The following is a 13,032-nucleotide window of genomic DNA, read 5'->3' on the forward strand; positions in this document are numbered from 1 at the left end:
CACATTAGAAGCTGGATTTTATTACCTGATTTTCATAGTCATGAGAAGAAAACAAGAAGTCACTGAGGTTGACTTCCAAGACTTTGGGCAATGTAATTCTAGAAGGAATGTTAGAATTCCTAACATGACTTTGTTGGTTTCTTGTCTGCCACTAGTTAATGATTGGTTCTGGGTTCACCCGTCCTTTACTTTCTCCATCTATTCTCATTCTTTTGTTGGTATCATGACTTGGAATAAAAGCATGCACTAACAACTCCTAAATTTATATACTCAGGCATGAACCCTCTCCTAATGTTCAGACATGGGTGAAAGTGCCTATGTGACACAATGTGTGGTCTTACAGATATTTCAAACTGACCTTGCTGTAAAGTGGAATACTGAGCTTCCCTCCAAGCCACCCCTATTTACGGCCTCCTTTCCTCAGAGGATGGCAAACCACTCTCTTCTGGTTACCTGGGCCCAACTCCATTACCCAGAAGTCCCTGCCTCACGTGAAGGTGGCTCTGAGCCAAAGGCAGCCCAAAAGACCTGTTCTTGCCTGCGCAACACGTCGGCGAGGAACTTTATGGAGTGCTCCTTTTGGCGGTTAATTTGCTCATTTATACGTATCGCCTACAGGAGGAGCAAGAGAGAGATGAGGCGCACCGGGAAGTCACGAAAACAGCAGAGGGCCGGGTTTCGCACCTTTGCACTTGCCATGACCCGGGGTGAATGTCCCTGCCTCCTGAGCCTCAATTTCCCCGGGCGGAGAATGGACGGTCTCGCCCCTTCTCCTTGGTTGCCCCGTGTTGTGTGAAGACACGTGACGAGGCGGGTCTGACCCGTAGCTCTGGGCCTGGTAAGTCTTTCACACCAAGGACCACTCGCTACTGAACGCGCTCAATGCTGGTTGTTTGAAGACAAAAACTATATCGTCCAGAAGGCTGTGCAATGTACGTGTGCGGCGGGCGCTGGACCAATGACGGACCAGGAGAGGGGCGTTTCCTGCGGCGGCCGGCTGAGGGGGACTGGATTTCCGGTCTCTCTGTGATAGACGTCATTTGCATGCGACGGTTTCGTCCACGCTAGTTGTGGGGAGGGGATTGCTGTTCTGTGGTCGCTGGTAGTACGGCTCTTCGAAAATGAGCAGAAAGGAGGCTAAGAGTCACCTCCGTCCTTTCGAACGAGCCATGAGCTTCCCTGTCAGCGGGGAGTGCGACAGTCAGTCGAGGTCACCCCGAGGGCAGGGAAGGGGTGGCGGTCGGCTGAGTCCGCGGGACCCGCCTGTGTCACCGCCTGTCTGGGCCCCCCTCTCTCCACTGGGTCCCGTGATGGCGGCGGCGTGGATAGACCCGGCACAGGTGAGTGGACATTGTTTTTGGCATTGCTGCTTCTCTGCTGGTTCGGAGAGGGCTCCTGCGCAGAGTGGAGGCCAAGTCAGCCATAGAATTCCTCTTTGTCCTTGTCGTTTATTTACAAGTGTAGCTGGCTTGTCACTTATCTCCAGCCTTAGAACATGAGAGACCGAATATGCAAATGTACAGTAGACAGACCAGATAGAAAAACAGAATTTTGACCCACAACCTGCAGCAACCTGCCAGGCAAATCAACCGCTTACCTACAAAAAACGACTCAGGACGTCAGCCTGCTCTAAATCAACTAACCAGACCCCAGATTACTATCTTTAGTGACAGTCCACGAAGCTGAACAATGACGTCCATAACTGTCGACCCGAAATGGCCAGGACTTGATTAATAACCAACTCTTTCTCTAATTGTTTCCACACTTCTAACTTAAAACCACAGAAAGACATATGTGCAACCCTAACCAGTTATATAGTATGCTATGATTGTATGTCAGAGAGTTTTCATCATTGAAACATGTATCATCTGGTAGTAAGTGTTGAGGCCCTAGTTGATTTTTCTATCCTTATCTGTTATCCACAGTAATGTGAGTTTATCCAGCACCTTAAATAAGTAATATTGCATGGTTCCTGTTAATTTATTAGGAATTGAAAAGTATTTAATTGAGATATTAAGAGAACTGATAGAGAGGATGAAGCTAGAAAGCAGAGATGTGAACACTGAAGGTGTGGGTGAAAAACCATGAGCCAATGTCTCATAACATTTAAATGATAGATCTGCAATGATGGGACTGTGCATCCGAGAGTGGTGTGGCTGAATTATTTATATTTGATGAATGGCTCTGGTCATCACAGGATGTGCTCCTGCATCTGATGGACAGTTCACATTGAGGAGAATGGATAGAATTTGGCGGTGGGAGTAATTACCGAGGCAACCTCCATGTTTTTAATCAGGAAACACTGGTGAAAACGATGACTTATGAACTGGGGACTTGTTATCACTTTAAGATATAATGTGAAGCCCTCAACATGGGGAAGGCACCTAGCAGGACCAGTGAGGCTCAGGTCCTGCTGTTGTTACTGTTATTGGTATTATAATTATTTCCTCAGTTCTCTGAAGTCCTAGAGACTTTACTATCTGCATCTTCCAGTCCATATGTCATTGTCTTTTGTCGTTTTACAATGTCTTCTGCATAGGAGACTTCTCTTTTACACTGTTATGTCCAAAGCATTGTCTACCTTGCTCGTGAGCCCAGCGTGGAGCTCGTCCCTCAGGAGGTGTTCGATGATTAGGGCCTTGATAGCTACACCATGATGCAGAATGAGCTCTGATTGCATGCAGCAGCCAGAAGGCCAACTCTGTTACCTCTATTTCACATTCCAGGTGTCTGTGACCTTTGAGGATGTGGCTGTGACTTTCACCCAGGAGGAGTGGGGGCAGCTGGACCCGGCCCAGAGGGCCCTGTACCAGGAAGTGATGCTGGAAAACTGTGGGCTTCTCGTGTCTCTGGGTAAGTCCTCCCCACTCTGCCATGGGGGACACCTGCCACCTCCTTCATTCTAACCTCTGGCTCTATCTTGGCTGGTCAAGAAGGCCCCAGAAGCCCTCCCTCCCTCCTACCACCAGGTGCAGTTATTTTCTAAACTCATTTCTTCCTGCCTGGTCTCCTGGTCTCACTTGAGCAAGAAACAATTTCCCTCTGGCTCCTAGAATGTGGTGGAAGGAAATGGGGGTGTTCTGTAGAACCCAAAGGCAGGATGTCCAGTCGGGCCCAATGAGAGACTGGTATAGGAATTGGGGACCACCAGGACTACGTCTTGGCTCCTGGGTCTCCTCTTCTGGCTTCTCTCTCTGGGTCTGCTCATGTCACTGTGTTCACAATGGCTTTTACTCCACATTGAGTTTGCGACAGGACTGGCCACCTCGGTCTCGGCTCTCTGTGGCCCCAGATTCCTTGTCTGTACTTCTTTGCACGTTTATATTGTTTCTTTTTCTTACTTTGCTGCTGGGCTCCCTGGGGCATCCCTGAGGCAGGAATGGCCATCCGAGCCCATACTTCCTGGGATCTCTCACCCCAGTGCCCAGCACAGACTGGCCTGTCTGTGGTTCTTATTTCACATTCCAGAGAGGGATCTGACTGAGCCAGCCTGCTCAGCTCAAGCGTCCCCTACAGGCCAGTTTTCAGGGCGGTGAGTGATGGGATGTTGTCCAAGAAGAGGGTGAGCAGGCAGACCCCCAGGAGGCCTTTGCCCTCCTTGCTACAGGGTATTGTTCCGAACAACATGGTCTTGGCTATGGGCCTTCTTTATTCTCGTGTGCCTCCATGATCGTCTCTTGTTTCCTAAGTCCAGGGCCAAAGTCCTCTCCTAGCACAAGAGAGAACAGTTAAGAGTGGCATTTTTATCCCCCAGGCAACATTTGGCAATGTGTGCAGTCACTTTTGCTTGCTCCGCCCTGGGGTGGGTGGTAATGTCATCTAGTGGGTAGATCCAGAGGTGCCATTAAATCCAGCAATGGACAGGACAGCCTCTCCCCACTCCTGCCCCACTCCCCCGCCAAAGGATTGTGCAGCGTAGTGTCAGGAGTGCCGAGGTCGAGAAACACCAGCTTAGGTGTTTTGTCTGCTTAAAGATGGTCACTGCAGACCACTCAGCTTGAGGGAATGGAGGGCTGAAAATCCAGGGTAAGGCATGCCTATTATTACAGAACTGGAATCATGTCCTGTGTCTATCAGAAGAGATAAAACACAATTAGAAAAGTTTGATAGATTAAATATTTAAAAAGTTTTAAAATAAAAGGTGCCCCATCTGGCCCTGCTGACTCTTCACCCCCTTTACATGCTTTCCTGGAGCTCACGCTGCCCGTCATGCTGGGTTTCTTGCTAGCGCCCATGCACATACCTCTTTATATGTCAAGGAAAGTGTTTCCCATTTATTAAGCGCAATACAGGATTTCATTTTTATTTTATTTTATTTTTATTTTTTATTTTTTTAAGAAGGGCACAGCTCACAGTGGCCCATGAGGGGATCGAACCGGCAACTTTGGTGTTATCAGCAACACACTCTAACCAACTGAGCTAACCGGCCACCTCCCAGGATTCCCTTTTATTTATTTATTTATTTATTTATTTATTTAAATCAATTAAGTTTTTTCTAAAACTTTAAGTATGATTTTCCAGGACCCATCAGCTCCAAGTCAAGTAGTTGTTTCAATCTAGTTGTGGAGGGCGCAGCTCACAGTGGCCCATGTGAGGATCGAACCTGCAACCTTGTTGTTAAGAGCACTGCGCTCTAACCAACTGAGCTAACCGGCCGCTCCCAGGATTCCCTTTTAGAAGCAGTCTAAGAAAAATAAAAATTGGGTCACTTTAAGAAAAGTGATTAATAGTCACAGCTTGTGGTCCGTGGAGCACTGGTGGCATGTTAGGCCTGTTCCAGGTTCTGTTCCCTCTGCACCCATTTAATTTCATGGCATGCCAGGCCGCTGCAAAGTCAGGAAAACTTGGCCATTGCCACTTAACTTACCCAATATAGAATATACACTTCATTTCATGAAGCTGTCCTCTCTATTTTTTTGTAGTAATCCTTTTTTAATGAAATGTTGAAGACAGTAGATAATATTTGATGTTCCTGTAAATGTCCTTATGTGACCATATCACTATGTAGCATTCTCAGTTTTATTATTTTTTAGTAGTTATGAAATGCTGAAGTCTAGAGTCACTGAGTCTGCCCCTCCCCTGGCCCGTTCTCTGAGGATGAATCTTTATGCTCACGTCCCTGCCTCCCCACAATCCTGCACTTGGTCTCAGGCTGCTGGCCCCACATAGTGGTGTTCACTGTTTCCTCAGTAATGGAGTGTTTGGGAGACAAGGGTCTGGAGCCAGACCCCTGGTGTTCACTCCAGCTCTGCTCTTTAAAAACTGTGGCCCTGGGCAAGTTACTGAACCTGTCTGTGCCTTCCTGTGCTCATTGGTAAAACGGGGTGATAATGATATCTACTTTCCAGGACTGTGGCAAGAGTAAATGGGTAACTTACGCAGAGGGCTCAGAACACCTGGTGTGATCCCGTTGTGTGCAGGTTAGCAACTGAAAACCCTGCTACCACCACGACTACTGTTACTCTCATCAGATTCTTTTGGTCCTTGTGTCTGGACTCGGCACCTTCTGGAGCTGAGTTGTGTAGCTTTGAGGTTATAGCACAGAGAGCAGAGATGGCTAGACCTGGCTTGCATATTGGCTCCGCCACTCACCACTTACGCTCTTTGGCAAGTCGCGTTATCTGCTTGAGCCTTGGTTTCTTCAGTGATAAAATGGTGTTGATCACAGTATGTACTTCCTGGGATGTTATGAGGAAATCCTGAGATACAGAATCCTCATGTTGTCTGTGGTCTGTAGGAAGAACGATATACAACTTAGTTTAGGATCTAAAAAGACCTAGATCAATGAAGACACATACCTTGTTTTGAATGAAAAGAGTCAATATTTTAAATATGTCAATTGCTTAAATTACTCCATAAATTTATTTCAATTTTGAAATGACATAATTCATTAAAGTTGGTTGGAATATGATTGTACTCTCTATATATTAGTTTTTGGTTTAGTATTAGGAATAACAACTCCATGTCAGTATGGCATATCTGTGGTTTCCAGCATTTTGCGTGGATGGGAGCAGCTTCATTCTGAGGTCTTGTCCACATCCTGAAGTCCCTGACTAGACTGACAGGTTGTGTTTCTTTTCACAGAAATCCTTATGTGCTCTTTCTCCATGAACAGGGTGTCCTGTTCCCAGACCTGAGCTGATCTACCAGCTGGAGCAGGAGCTATGGACAGTGAAGAAAGACCTCTCGCAAAGCACCTGTCCAGGTAGGAGCCAAGATGTGGGCAAGTGGGAGACCCTGCAGGCTTGAGACCTCGAGGAGACCACTGTCATGGATCCCTGGGGAAGCTTCTTGTGGCCTGTCTGGTGGTTTGGAAGCCTTGTAGCCCTTTGATCCGTGGGCCCTCTGACCTCATGGAGGACAGAGGTGTGTGAGCTAAGATCTGTCTTAGGCTCAAAGCCTGACTTGCCGACTCCCAGCTCTGTGGTCAGAGCGAAGTTACAGGATCTCGCTGTGTGTTCATATAAGCTAAAACTAGCTACCAGATCAGACAAACTCCAGAATCTCAGTGCTCAGCATATGGAAACTGTTTTTCTCACTTCCCCTGAGGTGGGTCCATGTGAGTCAGCGGGGAGCTGTGTACCACACAGTTAATCGGGGACCCAGGTCCTTTCTGTCATCAACATGTGGCTTTCATGTTGTCCTGACATCCTGCAGCTGGCAGAGGAGAATGGAGAGAGGAAGGGGGAATGTCACACCTACTCCCACAAACATCGGGTTCCCCTCACATCCCCCTGACGAGAACTAGGCATTCAGGCCCACTTGGGTGTGTGGAAGTGTGAAGCTGTGTGTCCAGTTTGAGGAGCGCAGGGTTTGGTGAGTGTTGTCTGCTACACTCAGTGTGTTCCTGGAAGATGCTAGTAAATCACGTTTTCTGTGTCATGGGGTTGTTTGGGGCTGTAAGCACATCATGCATTTATGCATAAAACTGCTTAGCACAGTGTCTGAGCCATAGGAAGTGGTTCATGAAAAGTAAGTTGTTGGTATTATTTATCGCGTCAACTGAGAAGGTCATGTTGGCATTTTCTTCATTCTGTTAATGTGTATGACATTGATCAGTTTTTGTATGTCAAACCTTCTTTGCATTACAGGAATAAACCCCACTTGGTAATGGTATATTATCCTTTTCATATGCTGCTGGATTCAGTTTGATAATTTTTTTTTCTTTCTTTTTTTTTTTAGTTAAATTTTATTAGTTTCAGGTGTACAAAACAGCATAATGATCAGAAATTTACGCCCCTCACAAAGTGATAACCACCCCAAGTCTACTACCCCTCTGACATCATACATAGCCTATTACAATACCATATTTCCTGTTGTGTACCATATATATACATCCTGTGACCATATATATACATGTATATATATGTATATATATGTATATATATGTATATATACATATATATGTAATTATATTGACGTTCAATATTCTATATCAGCTTTAGGTGTAGAGTGCAGTGGTCAGGCATCTACACGATCTATGAAGTAATCCACCCCGATACGTCCAGTACCCTTCTTACACCCTACATAATCTTTATAACAATATTGATTATATTCCCTATACTGTATTGCATATCCCCATGACGATTTTGGGACTACCAATTTGTACTTTCTAATCCCTTCACCCTCTCTCCCATCCCCCAACACCCCTCCCATCTAGCAACCATCAGTTTTTTTCTCTGAATCTATGAGTCTGTTTCTGTTTTGTTTGCCTTATTCTGTTCTTTAGATTGCACATATAAGTGAGATCACATGGTGTTTGTCTTTTTCGGTCTGTGTTTCCCTGAAAATAAGACCTAGCCGGACAATCAGCTCTAATGCGTCTTTTGGAGCAAAAATTAATACAAGACTCAGTCTTATTTTACTATAAGACCCGGTCTTATATTATAGTAAAATAAGACTGGGTCTTGTATTAATTTTTGCTCCAAGACGCATTAGAGCTGATTGGATGGCTAGGTCTTATTTTTGGGGAAACACGGCAGATCCATCAATGTTGTTGCAAATGGTAAGATTTCATTCCTTTTTTTTTTTTTAATTCAAGTTTATTGGGGTGACAATTGTTAGTAAAGTTACACACATTTCAGGTATACAATTCTGTATTACATCATCTATAAATCCCATTGTGTGTTCACCACCCAGAGTCAGAGATTTCATTCCTTTTAATGGCAGAGTAATTCTCCATTGTATAAATGTACAACAATTTCTTTATCCAGTTGTCTATTGTTGGGCATTTCGGTTGTTTCTATATTTTGGCTATTGTGAATAGCTCTCCAGTAAACATAGGGGTGCATGTAGTTTTTTGAATTGGTGTTTTGGATTTCTTTGTATAGATACCCAGGAGTGGAATTGCTAGGTCATAAGGTAGTTCTATTTTTAATTTTTTGAGGAACCTCCATACTGTTTTCCATAGTGGCTGCACCAATTTGGAATCCCACCAACAGTGCACCAGGGGTCGCTTTTCTCCACATCCTCACCAACACTTGTTTTTTGATTTATTGATGATAGCCATTCTGACAGGAGTGAGATGGTATCTCAGTGTGGTTTTCATTTGCATTTCTCTGATGATTAGTGACATTGAGCATCTTTTCAGACGAGATCGGGCGCGTTCAGGGTGGTATGGCCGTAGACTGAGCATCTTTTCATACGTCTCTTGGCCATATGTATGTCCTCTTTGGAGAAATGTCTCTTCATGTCCTCTGCCCGTTTTTTAATTGGGCTGTTGGTTTTTTTGATGTTGGGTTGTGTGAATATTTTTTGTTTTAATTAATCCCTTATCAGATGTATCATTGGCAGATATCCTCCCATTCAGTAGGATGTCTTTTTGTTTTGTCGATGGTTTCCTTTGCTGTGAAAAACCTTTTTGGTTTGATGTAGTCCATTTGTTTATTTTTTCTTTTGTTTCCCTTGCCCTAGAGGATATATCAGTAAAAATATTATTAAAGGTAATGTCTGAGGATTCACTTCCTATATTTTCTTCTAGGACTTTTATGGTTTCAGGTTTTACATTTAAGTCTTTAATCCATTTGAGTTTATTGTAAATGGCTTAAGAAGGTGGTCTAGTTTCATTTTTTTGCTTGTATCTGTCCAGTTTTCCCAGAACCATTTATTAAATAGACTGTCTTTACCCCAATGTAAATTCTTGCTTCCTGTGTGATTAAATGACCATATAGGCATGAATTTATTTCTGGGCTCTGTGTTCTGTTCCACTGATCTATGTGTCTGTTTGTATGCCAGTACCATGCTGTTTTGATAACTATAGCTTTGTAGTATAATTTGATATCAGTTAGCACGCTACCTCCCACTTTGTTGTTATTTCTCAGGATTGCTGTGGCTATTCGGGGTCTTGTAAGATTCCATATAAATTTTAGGATTATTTGTTTTAGTTCTGCGAAAAATGTCGTTGGTATTTTGATAGGGATTGCGTTGACTATATTGCTTTGGGTAGTATGGATATTTTAGCTACATTAATTCTTCCTATCCATGAGCATGGTATATGTTTCCATTTGTTTGTATCTTCTTAATTTCTCTTTTCATTATCTTATAATTTTCTGAGTACCAGTCTTTTATTTCCTTGGTTAAATTTATTCCTATGTATTTTATTTTATTTATTTATTTTTATTTTTTAAAAAAAAGATGTTATAAAGCTTTATTATAAAGAATAAAAAGGAAAAAGAGAATTGAAAATACTTAACGATCACTTAACATTGTTATCTGTGCTCCATCAAAATCTAACAATCATGCCTTTTTCACACCTATATATACAATACAAACTTTTCTACAACTACCAACTTTATTTTCTTCAGGGAGGAGAGGTTCATATGAAGGGAGTGGGGAGTATTCTTAAATCAACAAAAGTTTACTGTCACAATAATCTAATTGAGAAGAAGAAAAAATTGAAATTAAAATCCTATAGAGATGGAGAAGAGAGGGCTAGGAACAAAAAAAATAAACAAGCAGTAGGTAGCAGGAAATTAACAAACCAAGAAAAATTGGGGTAAGGGAAAGAAAAAAACTCTAGGGAACTGATTTATATATAATTTTTTTCAATATAGTCCAAAATGTAATTTTTTATTGTTTTTTCACATTTTCTTTATTGAAATAATTAATTCATTTGGGAGGGATAGCAATGGACAAAAATATGCCTAATAAAATATTTCTGTTAACTGAATCTGTAAAATTCCCAAGTCCAAATTCAGAAAGGAGGTAAAAATCAGAATAATGTGCTCAGAAGTATCCAAGTTTCTCAAAAATATTAACAGTATATGTACTGTCTATTTCTTAAATGTCTGCTTGCACCTTTTTGCAATACTCCTGCTTCACTTCACTACCTTTTCTGGCCTACTGATATTCTCAAACCAGCACAGTCTTTAAAAAAAGAAGGAAAAGAAAGAAAAAAGGAGTACTTGAATAGCACAAATCCTAGATTTAAAAAATAAAAGTTCAATGACCAAAAAAGGATTCTAAAATCAATTACATTAGCCCTCGTAAATAAGTGTACTACATATACTATTCTGGCCACTGCTGAAGTTTCTCTGTGACCACTAAGAATGCCAGATGAGTAGTTAAACATTTGAATAAAGTATTTTCAAGCTCTTGTTTATAGGCGAACTACTGACATACTAACTGAAAATAACTCATCATTAAATGAGATAGCTATAAATCTCTATCTGACATTTTATTAAACTGCAGTAAGAGAAATTCCATTGTCTGATTCTGGCAAATGTAAATATTCAAGAATGGTAAAATTTAGGGAAATGATCTGAAACAGATATCACCTGTTCCTGTTTTTGCATCAAATTAGGAAATTCTTGGAATCACTAGCAGTGTTCCAAGGTGTCTCTCCCATAATTTACACTTAAGTTATAACTGTGGGTTAATTACAGGTTTGTTTGTTATATTTTCCGGTAACTTGTGTTTAAATATATTTCTGTCATGTTGAAAGATGTTATGTCCCTAAAACTGAGCCAAAGAATTTGAGAAGGGAATTAGTTCAGTAACTCACATTTTAACCTCCAGTGGATTTTGTCTGAACAGAATGTGACTTACAATAGGCAGTTTTCATAACTCTGTCTGAAATGAATGATCCAAAGGTCAGAGCTTTGGGATGCTGCTGTGGCACTTGGTAGCACTCAGTAAATGTTTGCTGAATAACTAACTATTCAGATTGAATAAATCTGAAAGACTTCAATAAGTTTTCTTTCACTATTTCTACAATATAAAATTTATACCATTGTAGGTAAAAATCTTAACATTCTCCTGCCTTTAGGCATAATGAATCAATCTCCCACTCTCAAAGATCTCAAAAATGTCAAGTGTATTTTGTTTGGAATGTTTGAGACATTAACAAACCTCCCTGAAGCTTTTCTTTTTATTTTTTAATAAGACAATGATAAAGAGATGGTATTTATTGTCATAACAAAGGACTAACTGTGCTCTAGGCCCTAGAGTCTAGGAAAACACTAAGTATAACAGTAGATTTTACAAAAAAATTTCTTCAGTTTTATCCAAATATAATAAAAACTTGAGAGTTAGAGTTAGAAAACAAGCCACTATGTAAGTATATGTATAAGAAGTCTTTAAATCTCTTATTAGTGTATTCTTTGGTAGTTCTTACCAGATAGAGGAAGAGCCCATGTTAAAGTCTGCTGGACTCTGTGCTTCTTTAACAATTATAGCTTCTTCTTGATTTCCAGTTTCTTTTAACTAGGTGGCTCAAGGGTAACAATATCAGAATCATCACTGACAGTTCCAAAATAGACATTGTCTTCAGGTGACTTTTCCTCTCCCTCAAGTGCTGACTTCGTTTCCTCCAAAGCTGGATAAACAGTTTCTCCCACTAACATTGTGCCATTTTCGCTTCTCTCTCCTTGCTCTACCTGCAGTACTTGTAACTCCTCTTGCTCTGAAGATGAATACTCTGGGGTGAGCTCACAGCTGTCACTGGCTGTACCATGTTCAGAATTCACCATCTCTTTATTGACCCCTCATGATTGATGAAAGTCCAACCACAAGACGATTCACTGTCACTGGAGTTTTCAGGCATATTTTAGGTCTGAAGGGGCAGCGCCACCTCCACCCCACTGCGCTGGCTGTCGTGGTGGCGGTGGTCATAGCCGTATTTTATTTTTTTTATGCAATTTTAAATGGGATTGTTTTCTTAATTTCTCTTTCTGATACTTCATTATTGGTGTATAAAAATGCAACCGATTTCTGAATATTAATTTTGTATCTTGCCACTTTATTAAATTCATTTATCAGTTCTAATAGTTTTTTGATGGAATCTTTGGAGTTGTCTCTATATAGTATCATGTCATCTGTAAATGAGGACAATTTTATTTTGTCCTTTCCAATTTGGATGCCATTTATTTCTTTTTCTTGTCTGATTGCTCTGGTTAGAACCTCCAGTACTAAACTGAATAAAAGTGGTGAAAATGGGTATCCTTGTTTTGTTCCTGATCTTAAGGGGAATGATTTTAGCTTTTCCCCATTGAATGTTATATTAGCTGTGGGTTTGTCATATATGGCCTGTATTATGTTGAGATATGTTCCCAGTATTCCCACTTTGCTGGGAATATCATCATGGATGCTGGCTTTTGTCAAATGAATTTTCTGCATCTACTGATACGACTGTATGATTTTTATTTTTCATTTTGTTTATGTGGTGTATCACGTTAATTGATTTGCGCATATTGAACCAACCTTGCATATCAGGAATGAGTCCTATTGATCATAGTGTATGTATTTTTAATGTATTGCTAAATTAGTTTTGCTAATATACATATACATATATATATATATATATATATATATATATATTTTTTTTTTTTTTTTCCTTTCCTTCTTCTGCTTCACCCCCACTCTGGTTCAAGCCGTTGTTCTCAGTCTAGTGTAGGACACAGCTCCCTGGCCCATGCTGGCATTATGAGCCTTGTGCCCCCCCTCCCCCACAGCTCAGGCAGTCGGTCACCTGTTGTCAGTCGGCTGCTCACAGCAGCTCATGGCAGCTCTCGCCTGCTGCCGGCCACTCACGAT

At 41.5% G+C, this 13,032-nt stretch overlaps 1 protein-coding gene across 1 annotated transcript in view; it reads left to right on the top strand.

Annotated features, from left to right (window-relative positions):
* Positions 1–1,046: 1,046 nt before the first annotated feature.
* LOC109437590 (uncharacterized) overlaps positions 1,047–13,032 on the top strand; it is a 46,970-nt gene continuing 34,984 nt past the window's right edge. The window contains 3 exon segments of the mRNA XM_074315433.1: positions 1,047–1,340; positions 2,727–2,853; positions 6,116–6,205. Coding sequence (XP_074171534.1) covers positions 1,122–1,340; positions 2,727–2,853; positions 6,116–6,205 — 436 coding nt within the window. The 5' untranslated portion in view covers positions 1,047–1,121.

The sequence above is a fragment of the Rhinolophus sinicus genome, linkage group LG11 (genome assembly GCF_036562045.2).
Source record: "Rhinolophus sinicus isolate RSC01 linkage group LG11, ASM3656204v1, whole genome shotgun sequence".
Taxonomy (NCBI): Eukaryota; Metazoa; Chordata; class Mammalia; order Chiroptera; family Rhinolophidae; genus Rhinolophus; species Rhinolophus sinicus.